Source organism: Cyclopterus lumpus, chromosome 1, assembly GCF_009769545.1.
Source record: "Cyclopterus lumpus isolate fCycLum1 chromosome 1, fCycLum1.pri, whole genome shotgun sequence".
Taxonomy (NCBI): Eukaryota; Metazoa; Chordata; class Actinopteri; order Perciformes; family Cyclopteridae; genus Cyclopterus; species Cyclopterus lumpus.
In genome coordinates this window covers 12,779,135-12,802,592 of record NC_046966.1, presented here as the reverse complement: position 1 = coordinate 12,802,592, position 23,458 = coordinate 12,779,135, and the positions used below count along the sequence as shown (strand labels likewise).

Genomic DNA, 23,458 nt, shown 5'->3' with positions numbered 1-23,458 from the left:
ACACAATGTCAATCATGCCTTACCTGAGGGGAAATTATTAAAAATGAACAGTTGTTGGATAGAGTTTGGCAGATGGAAAAAATAGCATCCATTCCTTTTAAATCCGTCCAGGTCAACGGGGCGGTGAGGCGATGTCTCAGGTCAATAGGTTGTTGCAGACCTGGCCAACTGGCAGATAAGGAGAGAGATGGTAGGAGAAATGGGCATCAGAGCGCAGACTGTAATAGCTGTCTGCTCTGGCCTGATGAGGTGGCTGGGGAATAGAGCCCAAGGATGCCTGAGAGTGTGTGTGTGTGTGTGTGTATGTGTGTGTGTGTGCGTGTGTGTGCTTTGACTGATGAGGTGACGGGGAATAAGACGGCAAAGGAGGAGGGAGAGCTGTACGTGCGTCCACTTTGTACATGTGCGTCTGCATGGGCGTGCCATGTAGTGCATGTCTAGAATGGCAGGATGCGTATGTCTGATGAGGTGGCTGTGGTGAAAGGCGATAGGGTCGGGCTGTGTAAATGATGGCTGATGGGGTCTCTTGAAAGTCTATTTAGCCAGAGTAATGAAGTGCATCTGCCAAGGCAAGAAGATGAGGGACAGGCTCGGAGGCTCAGACAGACAGCTAGGTCACCTCAGTCAACCTTGTATGGAGAGAAGAGGAGAGATAGACAAGATGATTTGGTTGTAATGACTCCTATTCTCTCCATCTGCAAAGGAGGTAGCTTGGAGGACAAACAGATCAGGTCAACTCACAGCCATTGATAGAATGTCAGTCTCCACCTGCAGGTCGTCTGGCTGGCCCTGCGAAGTCAACATTTCTGGCGATACTTTATTTCTTTAGGAGACCTAGAGCTGGCTATCAAACCTCAAAATCTTAAATATTTCTTGTGGGGAGATTCATTCTGGATCGTGCAACCATGTCCTATGGTCCATGACTGCATCTCATTCCAAATAACGCTGGTCAGGGAAGCTTGAGCTTATATATCAGAAGTATCAGAAGTTGACATTGCATGCTGATTATTTGAGCAGATATTTACTGGTACAGAAGTCCAGGTATTGGCAACGATACAAAAGTTGTAGGCACCACTACAATACAGCTCATTAGGGAGCAAGGTAATGAGAGCATAACGCCTTGGTACCATTAGGGTAATATCGTGGAAAATACACATTTCTTGATAATAACAATGAGGTCATTTTGAAAATTAGGTTTAATTTTGTAGTACATTATTTTTTTAATCAACATTCATGCCCACTTCCCATCGCGATAGGACACGTTTCTGTGAGAAAGAAGGCAGGCGTTTTCTCTGTTCTTCACACAACTACAAATGTCAATGTACAAATGAGCGCAACACAAGGAATCCCTTCTGAAAGTTCCCCCATTATCCCCATTTGAAACGTTATTGCATTCTGTTCCTCTTTAAAAGGCAGGTTTTTCACGCTGGCTTCGAGTGTGGTGGTTTTAAACAGCCATCAACACTTCTCAATTAGGGTAATCATAAGAACATGAGTGTTATACTAGGGAAAGGTAAAGAACCAAACCAGTAACTGAATCAAGCTGACCTCTTTCTTTTTATTTCTTTTCATCCTCCATTTTCCAGTCCTATAAATGACTGAATTGTTTATGGGTAAGATTTTAATCAGAACCCCAAAGGTTGTTTATTCACAAGGGCGACCACCAGATAAGTCACATGCGCTAGTCATATGAATCTCTGCTTGTAAAAGAAGGCCATCTTGCAATAGACACAAACATATCTTCTCTGTTTCTAGGCTGTCAAGTGAGGGACTGTATCCCTCATGACCCAAGACTTCTTCTTCTTCTTCTTCTTCTTCTTCTTCTTCTTCTTCTTCTTCTTCTTCTTCTTCTTCTTCTTCTTCTTCTTCTTCTTCTTCTTCTTCTTCTTCTTCTTCTTCATCTTTTTCTTTTTCTTCTTCTTCTTGCGTCTATGAACTTGTGCCAGGCCATGTAAAGATCACACTTGAGTGAAGGGGTGTGGTTGGGATGTAGGGGAATGGTGATCAGTTATTAATGAAGGACATGGACAGAAGGCTAGAGTGGCAGGCATCAGAAAGGTTTTTTTTGGTTGGCTATTGAGGTCAGGGAATGAGGAAAGTAGAGCAAAACTGTGCTGATTACATCTTGGAAATCCATGAGATTCTTTTGGGATAGCTGAATATCTATTCATGAAAATAACTATGCTAAAAACAACAGTGAAATCAGTGGATATGCTCCGTGAGGATTTTAAGCAATAAGCAGGTTCTTGCTTTGATTAGACAAATGGTTCACCGCTTTTGGCTGTGAATGTTTGTATAGCTCATCTCCTCTGACTGTTACAAAGGAGCCTCTCTAATCCAAGTTTACAACATTATTTTTAGCCATGCTAGCGGCATGGCTTGATGGATGGCTATGTCGGTCCCTCGGTCAATTAGTCGGTTCACCTTGATCCCCTGACTTTTGTCCACCAGCAGGTTGACATTTCATGGCTTTAAGTGAAACGTCTCAACAGCTATCGGATGGATTGCTATGGTGAATCCATTCAATTGGTGAATCAATTCATGTGTAACGCAGTATGAATTGCTATTGCTTGGTTGAACCCTAACGTTTCTCCTAGCGCCACAATCACTTAAAAGTTCTGAATTTAGCCAATACTTTGGTTTATTACCAGATTCCTGCAAAACTAAACTTCACATCAGTTACACTTTGTGTTCTGTGCTACTTCATTCATGCTAATGAAGAAAGAAAATAAGATGAAGAACCAGTAAACAATCATACCTGCTAAACCATTGTACTTGTGAGCGTGTTGTGATGCTTACATTAGCATTTGTCTCTAAGAGCACCTGTGTTCCTAAGTTCAGCCTCACAGATCTGCACACATGGCTGTAGGCTTAGTCTTGTTTTCTGATTGGTTACATTTATTCTCAAGTGAACGCAACAAAACACACATTAGAAAACTTCAATGACACTGTTTATTTATCACCACTTGACCTTTGTGTGTGTGTGTGTTTGTGTGTGTGTGTGCAATACTTTGCACCTCATCATGTGTTGTCTGTTCATGTCCATATTTATCTGTGTATGCCTCTTTTGTATGATTGTAAAACCTTTGATATCTAGCTCGATTGTGATAGTCCCTCTTTCTGTACATGAACACATATTCTGCTAGTAAAAATACACAACAGGCCAAAACAACTCAACTGGTGTCTTCCCTACACACAATAAGGCTGAGCGTCTGTTAACCATGAAAAGTAACAATCAAATAAGAACATCAACTTAATCCTTGGTTGGAGAGAAAGTGTTTGCTTTCTCCGCTGAAATAATGAAACAATATCTTCATTTTGTAGCACTTGGTATTATTAGATTGAATGACATTATGAGGTGTAGAAACTAACCGATGGTTACACAGTTTTTTGAAAAAAAAGTATTTTGTATATATATATGTATATATATAGTTATATATAGATTTATGTTCATTTATAAGCTTTTTAAAATAGCACAGTAAACACTTTGCACACATGATAAAAACCACTGAGTGTGTCTGATTGTTTATGTATAGGCCAATGGCATCAAAGGAACCGTATCCTGATAAAGGGTCATTTCACTTTCTCCGCAGTCAGCTCAGGAAGGAACTTGAGAACTTTTAGTCGCTGGTTTCGAAATGAGAACATTCATTTGTGATATTTTATTGATAATCTAAACATGAAGATTATGTCATTTCCCTTTTGTCTACGCAGTGTATTCGTTAACATCTCCTTCCTGAAGTGGCTAAACTTGAAAGACGACCGAACCCGGCTCAGGACATCATGTTCCTGTCTTTAACGGTAGGTTGGAATACTTTAGAGTCTGCACACTTTAACCACACAGAAAGAACAACAGAAACGTAAAAGAGAAGTTATATAAAGACAGTCAAGTCAAAAAACCGGAGATACAGAATGTATAATACTGCACATCATCTCTGCTCATCCCATGTCCTTCATTTTTTGTCATTTTACACCTGTACAACACCTGCTCTCTCTTTCTCTCCGTCTAATTGACAGTTTCTCACTTCCTCGCTGGCTCTCAGTCTCCATTTTCTCCCACACAGTCTCTGTACAGTTGGCTTAGTGGTGACCATAGAAATAGCTAAAGGGGTTCCATGTGACATTGGTTGAAGTTTGTACAGAAACATTAGTTTTTTTCTTCATGTAAACAGGCACACACAGATCTCTAGAGGCTAACTCCTCAGTCCCAAAACAAAAACAACCCACCTCTATGAGTTAATCGGTCCCTCGTCTCGGTTTGTATTCCGCTGTTCATTTCAGTTCTTCTTATCCATCTGCTGATGACTTTATAATTTTCACATGTCGAGTATGTCGACCCCGTTCTCAGTCCTGCTGAGAGAAATAAGGCCTTGGATTGCTCCTAAGATATCTAGAGGCGTACAGTTACTCAGTATTTAGTTCTCCTCTCCTCCCTCGGCGACCACTGCCAAGGCTTTGTTACAGTTCTCCACCCAAGATAATGAAGCTTAACCAAGGTTGCTGTTGTCCAGGTTGCTGTTTGTGTAGTTTTATGTAGCTGTCTCCAGCATCAGTGTGGGTGGCCTAGCACAGAAATTCACGCCGTCTCCGAAAGGTCCACATGGAACGAGCTAACAAATCCTTTTGCGGGCTGAAAAGACAAGAGAACAAACTCAATAAAACAAATGGCACCCTATCCCTCGAGACTCTTTAGTGACACAATTGGCTCGAAATACCATCTCTTGAAGGATACATGCCACAAAGGACTCTCTGTGAAGTTATTTATACACCCTAAAGGCTGGTCCTTGCAGTATAATGGTAAAACTAATTTGGGAATTGTATAAAAACGTGTCCATCACTGAAAATAAAGTTAAAGAATTTGGTGGCTACATAATGCATGCACAGAAAATACACAGAACACTAATTGCTTCATTAATTATCTATAAATGGATCATTAAATATTCATAAACCCTTTATCAAGGAAACCCTGCTGATCAGAGCATTGCTGCAGCCAGTCGTAGCATACAGTGCTATTTTTATAAGTAGAACATGATGCCAATTGGTTAATAGAGCCTCAGCCTCTGAGACTATTCTCATCTTTTTTATAGACTGATGAACAACTCAACCTTTCCCGTGGCAAAGATGGTTTCAAAAGAGTAGGAAAAATGTGTGAAATTGTATATTAAGAAAGTAAAATGAAATATAATATAGTGGTGAGTTTTGGACAGAGGAATATGGAGTGCATTTCTCCGAACCCTGCGAGGCAGACGGGATGAGCAGACGCACAGGCTGCTATATTTGGAGCGAGCTCTAGCACCTAAAGGCTAAATACAAATTATTTTTCAAACAGACCTGATGTGCAAGAGAAAAAATTGCTCGGCTCTGTTTGCTAAATTGCAAACAAAGAAAAAAGAAAAAGCAGGTTATAGTGGTCATCGTTTACCTGGGAGACAGCCCACAGCCAGCATGCAGTATCATGGAGGATGGTGGTTAACGTGGTGGTGACTGGAAATGACTTCTCTACTGAATGTGTATATCGAATCCATTCTCTACTCTTACAGCTAATAGAATATTCATGTAATGTGGGAGCTCGGAAAGCGTCCCGCCATCATTTCTAAAGAATCCCATTCTGCATCTTTCGGAATGCAAGCTGGAAACTACATTTTATTCCAATGGATATCAATATCCTTCATGTGCCAAATTAACCTTCCCTTATATTGCATTAGTTTCCCTCTTTTCTTGCACACAAAAACGTGTGCGTGACTCCTCCAACTGCAGAATCTTGACATCAAGGTTGACGGCCCACCTCACCCACCCTTCTTTATGTCAAGTATTGATCCACAAGCAAGCGAGTATAGATACTCGACACTTCCCTTTTAGAACAAAATGGACTTCAATCCTTGTGAACAAGAAGACGCGTGGGTTGTGCGTTTCACCTTTCGAGCTATTCAGTAGGGGAGCCATCGTGCTCGAGCAGAACTCGTTGTTGAGCAAATGGAGAAAAAAAAACGTCCTTTAGAAAATGAGATGGTCTATCTTTCATATCCTCTCTATACACTCAGATCATGTTTTAAACCATAACGGCATGTCATTGTAGGTGTGTGAAGATGTCAGGAATATATTGCCTGTGAAGTGTGCTTGTGTTGGTGACCTTTACTTATATGAGCATCAGATAAAAAGACTAATTGGAGAGGATTTTGAGGGGGAATTTAGAGAAAGGTAAAAAAGGAAAAGAAAGGGGCAACATGAGCAGTTAACATGAGTCCAATTTAAATTGTGTTTATTTTATAATTGGTCACATGTTTACAGACAGTATTTAGCATAAAAATGGGTAAGATTGAAGTTAACAAAGTGGGTTTTGGAGAAGGGAAGTTTGCAATAATATATTACATTTTACATTCGGTGAGAGTAATAAAAAATGTACAAAATAAAAACAATACAACAAAACAAAAAGCAATATTTTAAAAAGTCTTTAAAAAATATAAGAAATAAAAGCTAATGAACAACGTAAAAAGCCCATATCAGAATCAAAGGGCAGATTAATTGTCCCCTCCTCTAGTATCTGTACTGGACCAGACCGAAGTCATAGGGTCCCAGTGAACTTTCATACTGATACTCACAGAGAAAGGTAGGTTTGTACGGTAGGGTCCCCCTATCATACTCTTTCCTCTCTAGCGTGCTGGAGCTGTACTGCTGCTGTTGCTGATGGAGGTGATGGTGAAGGCTGTGGTGTGACTGTGACCTTTGACCATCCTTGCCAAAGGTGGAGAATGACCTATCGGTGGACGAGGCAGTGGTTGAGGTCATGGTCAGTTGGTCGGAGAGGTCGACGGAGGAGGGTACCTCAGTGTCGGGCAGGGTGGCATCCATGCCGGGGACGTGTAGGTTGCTGCGGTAGTCCGGGCCCTGCCGCCCGTCGGATGGCACAAAGGATGGCATCCAGCAGCGGTCGGAGTGGCCCAGGGCCTTGCACTCCTCCGTGCAGTTGGAGAACAGGTCAGCGCCTGCGGAGAGGACACATATCATATTAGGAGACGGAAAGGTGGAAATGTGAATGAAAGATTACAGCAATGTAAGGGATAAGAGGAAAAATCAAAGAGGAGGCACAAGAGAAGAGGTACGGATATTTGGAGTGGAGAGGCAAGACGGAGGAGATGAGCGAAAGAGACCAGAAGAGAGAACACAAGTTAGCAATCATTTGCCAATGTCGCAAGCAGATAAAGTGCAGCAAAAGCTATTCATCAAAGAGACAAGGCCAACATTGATGAAGCGAATTGTTTGTTTTCTACCTCACCTCATTCATTCCGAATGAAATGTGCAATCAAAGTGATGTGGTGTTGCAAAAACATTTCACCCCCTCTCCACATCAACATCCTCAGACTCACAATTGATTCCCAAACACCAAGAGGCTAAACTTGAATCCATATTCCATCATCCTCACACACAAATAAAACACAATTATCTTAAAAAAACATGCCACAAAAACCAAACAAAATATTCACTGGCTGCTTAATCATACTCTCATGTCAATCATCTCTATACAAATCGACAAAGTGTGTAATTTACACAAAGCTACTGCCAAAAACAAAACATCAACATAAAAAAATTTAAATTAACATCTGAAATGATATAATAGAATAACACACACAGTCCCGGAAACACATGATCAGCATGAAAGATGTACCAGTTATGTTAATTACTTTCTCTTAGAGAGAATGAAGAGAGGAGCGTGGGGACGGGCGGAAGAAGAGTAGGGGAGAGATTATGAAAGGGAAGAGAAAGGAACAAGAGACATAAACAGAGTCATCATTATAATGAGTCTCTACAGCCACTCTCTACTCATGTGCAGATTGGATTTGTAGTTTTCCCGGTTTTCCAGTTAAGCGCAATGTGGGAAAGCATCGTTGGCGGGATCAAAGGAGGAGACAAGCAGTTTAGGGTCATAGGAGGAAGGCGATACAGCAGCAAAGAGGCATCAAAAAGAGGATAAAACACAAAAGGCAAAACGCAGACGGTCTGTAATTCCCTGAGGCCAAGAAGGCCTCAGATCACATGGTCCACTTACACAAATCTATTCTACTGATCCATTCTACCGCCACTGCTCCTCTATTACTAAAAGCACATGTGCACACACACAATGCAATATAAGCATATACATATCAATAGATACTAGACTAAAGAGTAAATAGTAAAGAAAGTAATAATTACAATAAATCAATACAACCATCCCAAGGAAGTAATATGATGACTTTATATTGGCTTCGATACAAGTGTTTGTCAACCATTGAGGCATTAATATAGTCATCGTTGTAATGCTTTGAAGCAAGGCACGGGAACTTCACGATGGGTCTGAGCTGCATTCATTCATGGACAAGCTGAAATCTACACTCTTTACTACCACTTGAAAACAGCGACTTTCCAATGTGCAGTTCTATCCAATCATACACTAACCTTACTAAATGCGTTTTTCTATTGTGCATTTTCATTACCCTTGTTTGGTGGGTGCTCATTTCCACCCATATGTGCCATAATATAAGGTCTATTGCAGCTCGACCTTTTAAGGCCTTTTACACACCAGAGACATTTCTTTCTGGCAATTAATTTGCACGTCAATAAATAGTTTTCGAATTGTTGTTTTACTTTTAAACAGAACATGAATATTACACAATAAAAAAGGTAGAAGGGCAACTTCTCGGAGTTGTCAAACTGTTAATTAAGGCATCAACCAATTACATTATGTGAAATGGACATATTCAGGACAACACTGAGTCGAACCAGAACAGCAAACTTAATTTTAGTCTTACCTTTCACAATAACAGAAAAAACAGCGTACAGTTGCTGAGGCTAAATAACAATTCACTTGACAAACTGGCACACGATGCTCTGGGTAACTTTTAGTGAAAAGGTTCTGCAGCTGTAAATTTGAATCGCTGCCGGTATGAATAGCTTTGATGTAAATTATGCGCAGACGAATATTATGCATTTTCGTGTTGTTCATTCGTCACATCCACGGTGTGTAAAGGCCTTTAGCGGCGGCTTTAAGTAAAGACAAAAGGGTGTCCTATGTCCTGTGCACATTATACCCCCTGCATATTCAAAGTATCTGCCGGTCGCTGATCATGGATTATCTCTACATGAAGTGAAAGAGGTGAGTACGGAAGTGTCTCTGGTCATAAAAGTGATGGTGCACATTGTCAGATTGTTCACGTTTGTTTGTCAGATTGGATGCCCTTGCTCTATTGGTCTGTGCATTTCAGAAGTGTTCCTACAATATGACTAAACATTGAAAAGAATAAAGAAAACCCTATGTATGGGAAACACTACAGCATCGTGGTCGTGGCATAATTTACACTCTGGATGTGGGAATATGCATGTTGTCTGCTCATACAGTATGAGACACTTTCACTTCTAACTGTGCGCCCAAAGCAAGAAAGCATTTGTTTTGCCCTTGACCTCCACCTGCTCTGCATGTTTTCAGATAAAAAAAATATTAAAGAAATGGAATTTGTATTTTTGGTCACAGTTAATATTGCCCTTAACCTTGAAAAAGCCTGATTAGAATAGCACAAAAAAGTAATCCAGTTAAGCACAGTGCTCCTTGTAGTAAATATATCCTGTTTATAATTATTGAATCAGTATTATCGAAAGTGCGATTATCAATTGTCATTATGTAACTGTGACTACAGGTGCAGATTACTTTATACATTTTTAACTGTAAAACAGCACAGGAATCAGACATCTATTGATTTAGGTGTATAAATATATTTGGCTTTATTTTACGTAAGAGCCCTCGAAGTTCTTAAAAAAAGAAATGCATCCTTAAAACTAATTATTGAAGACCAAAAGAAATATCATATTAATATTAAATAACAATACATATGTTGAATGTCGCCACAAAATTTGAGAAGACTTCTAAAAATAATTCAGTAACAGAACAGCTATCTATCATAAAAGCAAAGCTTTGAATTAATACCATATTGTGTCACCTGTATTTTCCATCCACACCCGTGCACATGTAAATCTCATGTATTATTAACAACAGCACTGTCAACACATTGTCTAAGACCTACCACTGCGGTGCTGTTTTGTATTTCCATTGTGTGGATCTACTCGTGTTGCTTCATTCAGGCCTCACAGGGAGCGAGACAGGCAACAAAGACTGTGCAGTGGCCAGAGAGCCAGAGGAGACAAAAAGGCCCACAGACAAGGGACAGCGAGGGCCAAGCAGAGAGGGGAGTCCCAGATTTCACAGACAGAGACAGCAGGCAGCAGAAGCAGCAAGACTGCAGGAAGCATAAGGAAGGAGAGGGGAGACCCGGGCCATCGCAGATGGAGAGCGATGGCCAGACAGTGGGAGACCTGGTCCTCACAGATGGAGACGGGTATGGGGTTAGATAGGTCAGATAAAGGTGGGTAAAAATCTCCAATTTAACTTTAGCTTTTGTGTATTTTAACCCTTTCTAATTGAAATATTATAAAGGTATAGCAGCCTCAAATTTAACTATTCAAACTCACGTGGGGCTGCAGGCTATTCCGGTTTAATAATGAGTCTCATTTTCCTGTGTGGTCAATGGAGCCACAACTGGCAGGTAGTTTCTTTCTATTTTATTTCAAGTAATTATTTAGATTCAGCAAGTTTGAAAAATGTCAATATGTTCGGTCTCGTCTGCCTGGCCCACAGATTCAGCACCAGTCAGTGCTTTTGCTGCAACTAGGTAGTTTTATTTACGTGTATCACCACCTAGCATGTGCACGTGTAGCTCTAAACTCTGGAGAAGAGACTGTGATCATGTTACGTACAAAACCAAAAATCAACAGCAGTAGTACTCCGGGAAATCTGTAAATGCTAATCGAGATTTTGAGTGGCATTTAACCTCTGAGTTAACTCTATTTGTGTGATCTATTTGTGTCCGTCTTTTAAGGTTGGGCGCATATAAATCAAAGTATTTATGTTAATCCACACCTTAGAGTTAGCCTTTAGCCCTTTAATGGACTTCTAGTAAATTACTTTCCTCCTCGGACACACAAGGGTGTTGACCTCAGGCCCTCCAGTCATCTCTGTGCTGTTGTACCGGTGGTTTGCCACAATGCTTCTAAACAAATCATCTGAAAGACTGGAGCACAGGTGCAAAACTAAACGCACATGCAACTATGCAGACAGCACTTTTGCATACTCCTAAAGAAAGAGCATGTCGAAGCTTTAAGAGAAAGCTTGGTTTGTTCCATACTTCTCATATTGCAGTATATTATTAAGCAGGCACAGGGGCGTATTGTACTCTGGAGATGCTGTATAAATATAGTCTGCTGCATTCACCGTAAATCAGGCTCGGAGAAGCTCTTGTCACTGGCTTCCAAACTACTAGTGATTTTTGCCTGCCTTCTCACTCCTAAAAAACAGCGACATCAACACATATGTTTCCAAACACACACTTAAAAATACTCTCTTAACACCGAGATATGTAAATGTACGCAAGTAAACAGACAGACAGGCCATGTGCACATGACACCCAGTGGCTGTTGATTGCCGTGAAGCACCTTTTTCTTCCTCGGGCAGAAAGCAAAAACAACAACCAAAACAGTGACTGGCAATGACATGCCCTGCCAGCAGCCCTATCTCTCATCGTGACCTCATCAGACAGGAAGAACACACACACACACACACACACACACACACACGTACATGCGCGCACACACACAGAGATGTAAACGGCGCTACACAATGCAAACACAATCAAGTTGCTAATAAGCAATCAGCACTTCTGTTCTTTTTTTCATTACATCTCAGAGTGTTTCCGAAATCCCACGTCGGTGTGATTTGACTAATTGCGCTGCCTGACATACATCCAGCAACTGGGAGTGGGGGAAATGAAGGAAAACAAATTTAGAGAAAACATGAGCCCCGTGTTTGAATTCACTTCATGGGTATATATCCGTATGTCTGTCTCCGTCTCTATTAGTCCCACTGTGTCTAGTTCCCTCTTTGTCTCTTTGTTATTTTCTCCCACATTTAATCCTCTGTGCCCATTTCTTCCTCTCTCTTTATCTCCTTTACTCTCTCTCAAAAAAAAACATAAAACGCTCCTTCTCCCCCAGGTAGAGGGTGTCTTCAATCCCTTCCTCTGTTTTTCATCTTGTCCTCCGCTGTTCCGGAGAGACTACAGATACAAAATGTCAATATTTGGACAGCAGCTCGGGACGGCAGGGGAGTACCACAGCTTCCTCAGGTTGGCCAGTGAGGCTGTGATGAGTAAACCAGAGACCTCCCAGGGCCAAAACAGAGAAAGATGGCTCCCACCATATCCAGTAATGGCAGACAGAGAAGTTGTGTGAGTCTCTGAGAGGCAGCTACCATTTTCCATGTTTGTTAGACCGTGACTGAGCTGGAAGGGAAAGCCAAGATGGCTGTTTGGCCTAATAGTATCTCTTTGATTAATAATACCCCTAGTTCAAAGCTTTTCATGACTTAGACTTGACCAGACTTTGTCTTAGACATTCCCTGAGACTGTCGGATTTGACCTTTAAAGGATAATTAACCGAGGTATCATTTTCTTAGTTATGGACATCATTTGTCATTTTGTATATGATTTTTCTCACCAGAGTACCGATAGTTGTGAGCATGGTGAACTAAGTCAGATGGGGCAAGAAATGAGAATCGGACTAATCAGGTTAATTTAGCTAACATGTTAGTAACACGTAACTACACCATACTGTTGACTTTCTTACAGACAGGCCCGCAGGGTGTTTATTCTGTAACAACCTAAGTTAAGGTTAGGGTTATTTTGTAAACTATATTAGAGCTCTGGATATTAGGTGTGTTGAGTCTCCTACCTCCTCTAAACAAACTCTACACTTTATTTGTTTACTCATGTTAGCTTTGCTAGTTGCAACATGAGCAGCGCACAAAGATCAAATAACTCATTTACCATGGACAGTACCAGTGAACCAGTGATTTAAAGCACTTCTTTGTAAGTTAAACTAAGCATGAGTACACCCAAAATGGTGATAATAACTATCACTTATCTTGAAGTGAAACTGCAATGATGCGCTTTTGTTTTCTCTTCCAAATATGTTTTGCTCACGTGGGTCTTGTGCACATGCTGGCCTGGTCATACTTCTTTGTAACCACATGCCTTCATCACCACATCTCAGTACAATGTTAAAAGTGAAAGCAATGGTGGTCAAAATAAACCAAATTGTAATAAAGTAAATTATTTATTACGTACTCATTATGTGATGCAAATGTGCACAAAAGTGGTTCATTGTAGGTTCTGTATCCCTTTAGAAGGCGGTGTAATCGAATTGGAATTACTGGTCACAGTTCAGATTACCCAACACTTGAGTTTAATTTGAGCATAATCAACAGATATCCTGATATTGTGTTTTTTTCTGGAGGATTTTTAGCATTGCAGCATGGATGGAGCAGATGTTCACTGATGGCTGAATCTCTGAGCAGAAGGGCTATGTGTATAACTCATGGCCAAAGAGCAGATTTATTACTCCCAGCTGACATTACAGTTTACAGCCTAAACTCACTTAAATATTCAAAGCCCCTGTCTCAGACCAAAAGAGTGCATCTTGTTCACTTCTTATTTCACTGATTTGAGTCTTGTAGAAGAAGTCACCATCAAATGGTGACATTTGTGTTTTAACTGTACATGGTCCCTTTTAAATAAAGATAGAATAATAATAATTAAAAAAGGTGTATATCCTCTTCTTTATCCACTTCACTCTGAGCGATTCTGTTCATACAGCACAGCCTTTTCATACCAAGCACACATTTATCAAGACACTTGACAAGATGTTTCAGCGTGATGCTAATCATTCTGCAATCCACTCGTCCACCCACCTTTATTGTGTTATGAAAAGGTCAGATAAGAAAGGGTCAGATAAGAAAGACATGGTTACCACATAACTAGTTAATGAAATTGATTAATCTCTTCTTTTCCCTGCTATGACTTTTATTGATATTCAATGAGACATCTCCACCTGTTACAGGCTAAATGCAAATTGATTTTTTTAATGAGGCAATTTTTTTTATTCTATCTGCTGTAATAGATTTTCACTTTTCATGTTCCATTGAAATACTTCCCTCTTTGTGTTACTTTTTGCTGGTGTGGTTTAAAGACTTAAGTGTGCACATATACTGTACTTTCTGTGGAATTTAACAACCTTGTACAAGGTTGTACACTTTTTTGAGTTCTAGTCTTCTTTCTCTTTATTGAATGCTTTAAATTAAAGGGTACATGTGAAAAAATAAATCACCTTTTCGGTAATTATTCACATATATCTGCGTATCTGGAGTGCATACTAACTCACAAAGCAGTCAGTATTCTATGGGCTGACTAGATCAGAAAATGTGATTCAACAAGCCATTCAGATACAGCCACCCATCAGATTATCTTTACCTAAGAGTATAATCTTTGCAAAGGTGCACAATCTTGTTCCCGCAAGACAATAAGAGCAGATAGGCTTAAATTGAGGGGGCTTAAAGCAACCAGTAAACACTGTGTGTTTCAGACAGATGGTGAATGCAGCTATATTCATATAGACAGTATGACAAATAATGTGTTTTTAAACATTAAAGCATGTTTTTAAACATTAAAGCATGTTAACATGTTCTTGTAGAAACCCCAAATACAAGTATGCACCTTGAAATAGACACAATATGTGTCCTTTAATGGATGTCACTTTCAAATCAGTGATGAATTTTCTACTATTTTAATTATATTGATCGAGAAAGCAATCCAACAAATTACTGATGAAAATAATCATTACTTGCAGCTTTAATCTAATATGACTCTTTACAACATAACTTGAAGGTGTTCTGCTAGGTGACCTTTTTGTGCTTTTCTTTTGTCGTTGTATTTAAGCAACATTGTTGCCCCTGCTGATCGCCCTGCCCCCCCTCTTCTCTACCTCCTTCTGTTTCATGGATTGGAGTTCCATTCATACATTGTCATATTCATGTAATGTGTTTATGTAACTTTGTAAATGCTGTTCATTCTGTACACATGACATCTATTGCTTCTGTCCATCCGGGGAGAGGGATCCTCCTCTGTTGCTCTCCTGAAGGTTTCTTCCCTTTTTTCCCTGTGAAAGGTTATTTTTGGGGAGTTTTTCCAGATCCGATGTGAGGTCCTGGGACAGGAATGTCGTATGTGTACAGATTGTAAAGCCCTCTGAGGCAAATTTGTAATTTGTGATATTGTGCTATACAAAATAAACTGAATTGAATTGAATGTTGTCTTTTTGTAAGCATTCAGCCCTTTTCCAACATATTGCGGTTCATAATGCGTGTTAATAAAGTGTCTTTATTTCTTTTTCATCATTTGAGCTTTTGAAATAAACCTGAAAACTTTATTTTGTTTTGGGCTCATGGATCATAGACTGAGGGATCACGGTCTCCAGTTTTGTCAGTATCTAGGGCCTGAGAGGAGGTGTTTCAAAACCCTGTGTGCTAAATTCATCTGACAGCTCCCTGACATGGGAAACTGCAACACGGTGCCCGCCACTAATTCATAATCAGCCATCTAATACACCGTTGCCACAGTGATTTAATTGTCCCATTTGTCACGGCTGTTGTTCTCACCAAAACAAACGTCATGATAATGATCGTTTCCAGTCTCCCACCCTTCACGCAGCCTTCCACCGCTGATTGAACGTTTCTGAGATGCACTTTTTTTCTGATGAATATTTAATCTTCTCTTATCTGTCACCCTTTTTTTTGTTTTTTTGGCTCGCTCACACTTGCCGTTATCTTCTATTAGGATGATGAGGGAAATAATGAGTGAATATTGTGTCTAATTTGAATCAAGCAACCTAAAAAAAAGTGTGTGTGGGGGGTGTGGTTGTCAATCAATAGTGGTTTGGCTCTTGACGCAGCGGTGCCTAGTGCCTATAACTCCAGGTACGTTGCTTTCTGAAAAGCCATTTGCCTACTTTTTAAAGGTATTCGGTGGTATCCCAGCCTCACAGGCACTGTCCTTTTGATTTAAAACCACGTCAGGAGACTTATTTGCTAAAGTGTCAGACAAGCGGCCGAGCGGGAAGCTATGGCAGGTGTAGTTGATGATATGCCAACTGGAAATGGTTTTCCCTTGATTTGAAATATTCCGAGGTGCACCGAAAGGGAGAGTGTTGCTGCGCGGTCCCGTGAGGAAACCTTGCCTCTAACCCTCCTTTGATAATTGCTATGCAAAGGTTCTAGAAATGAATTACTGATCAGCCGAGTGTTGCGGAGAGCCACCGTGTTTGGGAGACAGAATGAAGGATGAGACCCTGCCACAAAACCCTGGAAGAGAATGTTTGTGTGTAACAAACACACACACATATACATATTTAGAATGCGAGTATGGATACTGCCAAACATATGTGTGTATGTGCACACATGGATTCGCTACAAAAATGCATAACAAATGCATGTGGTCTATACATAGTCTTAGCTCAGGCTTATTCCTTTTTGCTCTCTCCCGTCTTTATGCTAAGGTGAAGAATATGCACTCAGCTTTGAAGTCCTATAAGCGCAATCACATACACACCAAAGCATAACCCAATGAGACAACCAATAATAGTCACATCATTATAAAATGGAAGTCTCACATATACAGTGAGAGAAATGAGCAATGTCTATGCCTATATAGCAGCAATATACACCTGGCATAGCGCCATTAGCTACCACTCTCTCCTCTTCAACTGAATCTCATTTAAGCTTTCGAGAGCACCGCCTCAAAGGAAAACTCCTTTTTTAATACAGATATCAACACCTCGCCTTGTTTTCTCCCACGCAAAACACACAAGCGGACTACATACAGGTATCATGTATCCACCTACATATTAAATCAGACAATGGTATACACACACACACACACTCCATGTGGTTTTGTTGTTTTTCCTAAGTCTGTGAAACGCAAGTGTCCCTCTTTCCAAATACCATTTGTGTGATATTACCTCCCATGGAGTGGTAAGCTGTTCCCTTCTAAATTCAAATGTTGGTTTCCTTGTACAGAGCACAGAACCAACTGGGTACGCTCCCAGGCCAGTGCCAAATGAGTGTGCTGGGAGCCAGATAAAGCTGAGGAAACATGTTATTTGTTCATAAATGTGGTCCTTTAACTGTGCAAGTAAACCAGCAAGAGGGAATTGAAGGCTTTGCATTTTAAAATACAGTCGAAGGCCAGAACACGTCAGGGCTGACTGCTCACTGAATGAGGTTACCTGCAAGATAAATAGCTTAAGATGTATACCACATGACTGTGAAACCTAAACAGGTTCCCTGTTATCCCTTTTCCTTCTTGTATTTATTTTTTCAAACAACTCTTATATACATACAACTCAGAATGTATGTCTAAACATACTATTTATTTCTTAAAACCTTGTATTCTTGACAAATAAATGGGTGAGACTTTGGATATCTTCTAGGTGTGTGTTACAGTCTTGCGCAGATACCTTCCCAGCCTGTTTCTTCTGCGGGGGGCAAGCAGTGACACTACCACTGCTACATATTGGCTCTATATTTTGACTTGGACCATTAATAATACCAAACGCTGTGGAGCCTGATGAGGACCATTCACGATCCTACAACACCCATCTAATCTGCTCTATTTGTATTCCCAGCGCTGATATGATATTTGGCAGGCTCCAGTCTAGACAGGGGTCTTACATGAGCCGTGTGGAACAATCCCTCAGAAGGAAAGGGCAATTCAATATGAAATGAGATTTTGTATTGCTCCACATTTTGTCTGACTCCACTTTGATCAATAAACAGGTATAGGCTAATGGAATTTTAGAGAGAACAAGGCGAGGCTTATGATAAAAACTAAAGCCCTGTCTAAAAACATCTACTGAACTGTAAAATGGAGAAGAGCGTTAAGAGTAAACCTGAAGTGAAGAGAACATTTTCCCTAATTCCAACGTTTTCTGTTTGCCTTAACTTATGCCAAAGCTACAAAGATTTGTCCACCATAACCAAAGAATGCAAAAGCTGTTAACATCCTTGATCAGCTGAAATTATAACCAACAAAAGCAGTACAATACACCAACTATGAGGCTGATTGAAATGCATCTCATTATATCAACCAAGCCTTTTCCTCGCACTTGAGTGGACCTATTGATTTAAGCCACGAAAGCACTACAGGCCTCAAACTGTCCGCAGCGAGTCACTGTCCTTTCAGCACCACTTGGCGTTAGAAAGAAAGAAGGAGAACACCGAAGGGCAGAGAAAGAAAAGAGATTTTGCCAAATATTCTTTCCTTTCACCCGGGTGTGAAATACAATCAACACCTCAGGGGCTTGCTCATGCCAGCCAGCTAGCAACACCGGAGCCCGGGCCTTTGCACACTCTCAAATTAAGGAAATTAAAAGTCACTGATCCGCACCAACAATTCCGCATTATTCCATTCACAATCGCGAACACACTATGGAAGAGAAGGATAGTAGGGGAGTGTGTGTGTGTGTGTGTTGGGGGGGCGACTCACCGGCTGAATGACCCCGGTTGGTGGCATCGTGGTCACTGTCGCCCTGTTCACTGTCACCGTGACCACTGTCTTTGGAGCTAACGATGTCTGCCTCTTGGAATGCCGAGCTGTTAGAGGCCGGGGAGGTGAGAGTTCAGACAGTCGTGTCAGAGAAGAGAGACAAAGAGGTATGAAAAGAATGGAGGGGTCAGAGAGAGAGGTCAAGATACAATATTAAGAAAGAGAAGATGGAGAGGAGACGGGGGATTAGATGAGGAGAAGGGAAAAGGAGAAAGGAGAACGAGCGAGAGAATCAGACATCAACACCGTGTTAATACAGTCACGGTGGCCGGCAAGAGGCTAAATTGGATGTTACACATGGCATTTAATGAAATCCAGCATTAGAGCTGCGATAGGCGCTGCTCTGTCAGTTATGGGACTGATGCCAAATTGAAGATGAACGTTATGGATATGTTGGGAACCATGTAGCCTCTCAAAGCCACAATTAACGATGCAGAATATAAGAGGCTCACACGGATATGTAATATTCAATTTTATAGATATGGGAATAACCTTGGTTCCATGAGGCCTATTGAACGTTACAGGTCCTCTGGTGGAGGATGGTGTGTGGCTCAATAGGCTTTGCACATTGGTAATAATCTGGTGTGTGTGTGTGTGTGTGTGCATGCTTTTGACTACCTGTTGACACGTCTGGGTCTGTCCACCAGATAGCTGAGTTCTGCTCGTTGGTGTTTTGTCTAGAAAAACAACACAAACAGACATTTGGTCACTTCTAATGCCAAGTACGCACATTCATAATACACACGGAGGGGGCCATAACTGACAATATATTCATACATTGGTTGTTAACATGTAACTCCAATAGAAGAAGCAAAGGGCAGCGCAAGGCGGGGGGAACTGACAGTGCGTGCATCCACTAGGTGAGTAAGTGGGCTAGAGGAGACGAGAGTAGTGTGTTAGGGAGGCGATTGAATGCGTAAATGATTGAGCTGCGCGATGCTGAAACTGAACAACCTTTGTTCATGGTGCTGCTGTGCTGCGTCGTGCATGGAATACTTAACGCACAGGAAAGACAAGCCTGTGACTGGCTGTCTGGCTCCACTCCAGCCACACCGCAATCAGCAAAAAGCCCCGAACTCCACAGTTCCCCCGCAGAACGCACAGGCTGAACACAAAACAGGACCCTTAAGTTTCTGGCCTCCTCCCTTCTCCTAGTGATATTTTCCACCCAATATGTATAATCTATAATAAGCATATCAACTAAATGTTGCTGTGCTTAAGAAGTAACCAAACATTATATTTAAATATTTCACAAAAGAAAAATGCTCTCTTTCTGATACACTTAAGCATTTATTGTGCTTCCCCTTCAATACATTTATAATTTGAACTATATCACACCCTCCGGGGTAACCCACATATTCAAAAGCTGTTGATTTCTCAACAAGAACTGCATGAATAGCTTAATATCTGAGTGTGATCAAAACTGTACCAAACAAAGAATGAAACTAAATTAAAATGAAAGCGTCTTCCAAATTTGTGGTTTGACTGAAAAAAAAATATTTTTTTCCCCAAATCCTCAAAATCTCTCTCTCTCTCTCTCTCTCTCTCTCTCTCTCTCTCTCTCTCTCTATTTGCGCACGATCTGATGGTTGATCTGAAAGCAGTCTGTTGCGAATAAAAACTAAAAGGCCACATGAGATTTAACAATTGACATGTCCAATCACCATTACGCTTGACAATGATTAAAGGCCACTGAGCAGAACAGCCAAGTCAATAGCAGATACCACTTCCATCCTGTCGGGGATTTTTTTTTGCGCGTGACCTGAGTGAATAACACGCTTTGACATGAAGCCGGCACAGCTGTAGATTTCTGAAGGATCTCTACAATTAGGTTAACCCTTTAAATCATGGTTTTGTGCACTTTTGAAGTGGAGCCGTGGGCGATAGCAGCTGATTCAAGCCCCTCTTACCTCGTTAGACAGAATAGTGCCATTGGATATGATGTCCGGTTGTTGGTCACTGTAACCCGTGACAATGGCGCCGCAGGGGTTGGTGTGATCCGTGTCAGTGCTGCGGGAGGGGCTGCACGGTTTGAGGAACATCAGATCCGTTTTGGCGGACTCCGGTGTCAGACACACCTGGTAGCAGTAGGAGTTCTGGTTCTGGTGGTGGTGGGAGCCGAAGCCCCCTCCCACTCCGCCCACACCGGACTCCTCCACGGGCACCTGCCCCACTGGCCCGACCCCTGACGTCACGTTGGTGCTCTGAACTAACATGATGTCAGATTTACTAAGCTTCTTCTGTTTCCGCCCTCGAGCATGCCTGCTACAGCACGAGCTACAGCACAGGCAGCAGTCACCGGAGAGCAGGCACGTGTACAGGTTGAGCTTCTTGTCCTTTTGGCAGCGCACGGCCAGCACGATCATAGCCAGGAGGAAGATGAAAGACACGGAGCCCAAGGCGATAATGAGAATTAGGGTGAGGTCAAGGGAGGTCTCCTTTGCCTTGGAGGCCGATCCTCGATCCCCACTACGGCCTTCGACCACGCTGTCCACTAACATCACACTCACACTCGCGGAGGAGGAGAGGGGGGGCTGCCCGTGGTCCCTGACTTCGATCAGCAGGTCGTAGAAGCCCTGCGGGTCACGCTTAGGAGAGATCCTACGGGCTGTCCTCAGCTCCCCTGTCCTCCAGTCCATGCGGAACATCCCCATCTCGTTGCCCCGCAGGATGCTGTAGGACAGCCGTGCGTTCTCGCCATCATCCGCATCCATAGCCACGATGCGCGTCACCAAGTAGCCGGGCTCCGCAGAGCGCGGCAGGTGCTCTTTGGCTGTGCCGTTTTTTCCGATGGGGGCTATGACGGTGGGAGCGTTGTCATTTTGGTCAACTATGATCACATTTACAGTGGTATTAGAGAATAGCTCCGCCGCACCAGAGTCTTTCGCCTGGACCATGAAGCCAAACTCCTTCAGCTGCTCGTAATCAAAAGAGCGTAGCGCGTAAAGGTAGCCGGTGTCCTGGTTTATGGACACATACGTGTCTACAGACATGCCCTGTATGTCACACTCCAATATGGAGTAGGTAATAAGAGCGTTTTGTCCTACATCGGGGTCCAGAGCACTCACGGCGTGAATGAAAGCACCGGGCACATTATTCTCAGTCACATAAACATCGTAAACAGCCTGCGTAAAACGAGGCGCATTGTCATTCTCATCGGAGACGTGCACTTTAATGGACTTGCTGGTGGCGAGCGAAGGCTGACCCTTATCTTTGGCCACCACGGTTATTGTGTAGGAGTCTGTGTTCTCTCTGTCCAGCGGTCCGTCTGTCACGATGGTGTAGTAGTTTTTAAAAGACGACTTCAGCTTGAAAGGAACGTCTCCCAGTATCTCGCAGCTCATGTGTCCATTCTCACCAGAGTCCCGGTCTGAGACGCTAAAAAGTGCGATCACGGTGCCCGGGGCGTCCTGCTCGCTCACGGATTCAGTCACAGTACTGAACCCGATCTCTGGTGTGTTGTCGTTCACGTCTACGAGTTTGACCAGCACTTTACAGTGCGCGGGGACCGCATTCGCCCCCAAATCCTTAGCTTGGACATAAATCTGATGCGTGTTGCTCTCTTCAAAGTCCACCTCACCCGCCACCTCGATCCTACCTGTTCTGGCGTCAATGTCGAATAAGTCCTTTATCCGCGGCGCGTTATGACTGCTGAAAGAATAAACGATTTCCCCGTTCTGTCCCTCGTCCACATCCGTGGCGTTGAGCTGAATGATCAGAGTGCCCACCGGAGAGTTTTCCCGCAGGTTAACAGAGTACACAGACTGGTCAAAGGTGGGCGCGTTGTCATTAGAGTCGAGAACTTTAACGACCAGGAGAGCCGTCCCGGTCCGCTGCGGGATGCCGCCATCCACAGCCGTCAGCACATAGCGGTGCACCGCCTGCTGCTCCCGGTCCAGCGGCTTCTCCAGCACCAGCTCTGCGAACTTGTTCCCGTCGCTCTGCGTCTGCACGTCAAGGTAAAAATAGTTATTATTCGTTATGGCATATGTGCTGAGCGCGTTTGTGCCTACGTCAGGGTCAAAGGCATTCTCCACAGGGAAACGGGTCCCGGGGATGGCGCTCTCCGATATCTCCACGGAAATGTCCGTCTCGGGAAAGCTGGGTGGATTGTCGTTGATATCCATCACCTCGATCTCCACGCGAAAGAGCTCCAGTGGGTTCTCCAGAAACACCTCCAGGTGCAATAGGCACGGGATGGTCTGCTTACAGATTTCTTCTCGGTCAATTTTTTCCTTCACCACGAGTGCTCCGTTCTCTAAGTTCACCTCCAGATAAGGTGTCCGTGAACTAGGCACCGTCTGAAAGCGGCGAGCGGAAAGTTTGGTAATGTCCAGCCCCAAATCCTCTGCAATATTCCCAACCACAGAGCCAGGTTCCTGCTCCTCTGGCACGGAGTAGTGCAGCTGAGAGACCGCTCCATCCAGGATGGAGAGCAGGAATAGTAACCAAATCATCTCCTCTCCCTCTCGTAAAGTGCACTTCAAGACGATTAAAAAAGCTTTATTCCTTTGTCTTACAATAAATGAGCATTTCCCACTTTCTCTGTCCGTAAAAAAGCAATTAAATAAACATCAACAAAGCTGTCCGCTTGTGAAATTCCTCTCCTCTGCTTCGGGTCAGTGGAACATTGTGTCGTTTCAGCTGTGAGAAGCACAGCCATTTGATCCGAGCTTCTCTGTTTTAATCAATTCTGCACCGGTCTGTGAGTTTTGGCGTCAGCGCAAACATTGCAGGCTGGAGCCAGGACGCACAGCCAACCTCCCTGTGCACAGAACAGACAGCGCGTTCTTCACACAAAGTCACAGAACAACATAGCAAATTCCACCCGAGTAGCAAAAAAAGAAGCCAGCAAAAAGTCCTATTTACGCACCCACGGAATCTATAACAAATGCAACTTCTAAATGAACACGGGCGAATAACAAGACTTTCTCTCTATCTCGCTC

The 23,458-nt window shown here is 42.5% G+C and overlaps 1 protein-coding gene across 2 annotated transcripts; it reads right to left on the bottom strand.

Moving 5' to 3' along the window:
* Window positions 1-4,536: 4,536 nt before the first annotated feature.
* On the bottom strand, window positions 4,537-22,969 carry pcdh10a (protocadherin 10a). Of its 2 annotated transcripts, XM_034529977.1 has the most exons (5): window positions 20,423-22,969; window positions 19,131-19,189; window positions 18,453-18,559; window positions 6,600-6,983; window positions 4,537-4,630 (listed from the first exon to the last, which is right to left on the bottom strand). In XM_034529977.1, exons 1-5 carry the CDS (start codon window positions 22,967-22,969, stop codon window positions 4,611-4,613), a joined length of 3,117 nt encoding a protein of 1,038 aa, XP_034385868.1. In that variant the 3' UTR covers window positions 4,537-4,610. The 2 variants fall into 2 exon arrangements, with proteins under 2 accessions (XP_034385868.1, XP_034385858.1); XM_034529967.1 differs by lacking the exon at window positions 4,537-4,630 and having other exon boundaries at window positions 6,535-6,983.
* Between the last annotated feature and the right edge of the window lie 489 nt (window positions 22,970-23,458).

Bases quoted from the DNA above. Each gene is read 5' to 3' on its own strand.
- pcdh10a (XM_034529967.1), bottom strand. From the start codon at position 22,969: ATGATTTGGTTACTATTCCTGCTCTCCATCCTGGATGGAGCGGTCTCT. The intron at 19,190-20,422 runs GTAAGAGGGGCT...TTGTTTTTCTAG, and splicing joins GCACTATTCTGTCTAACGAG to ACAAAACACCAACGAGCAGA. The intron at 18,560-19,130 runs GTAGTCAAAAGC...GGCCTCTAACAG, and splicing joins AGACCCAGACGTGTCAACAG to CTCGGCATTCCAAGAGGCAG.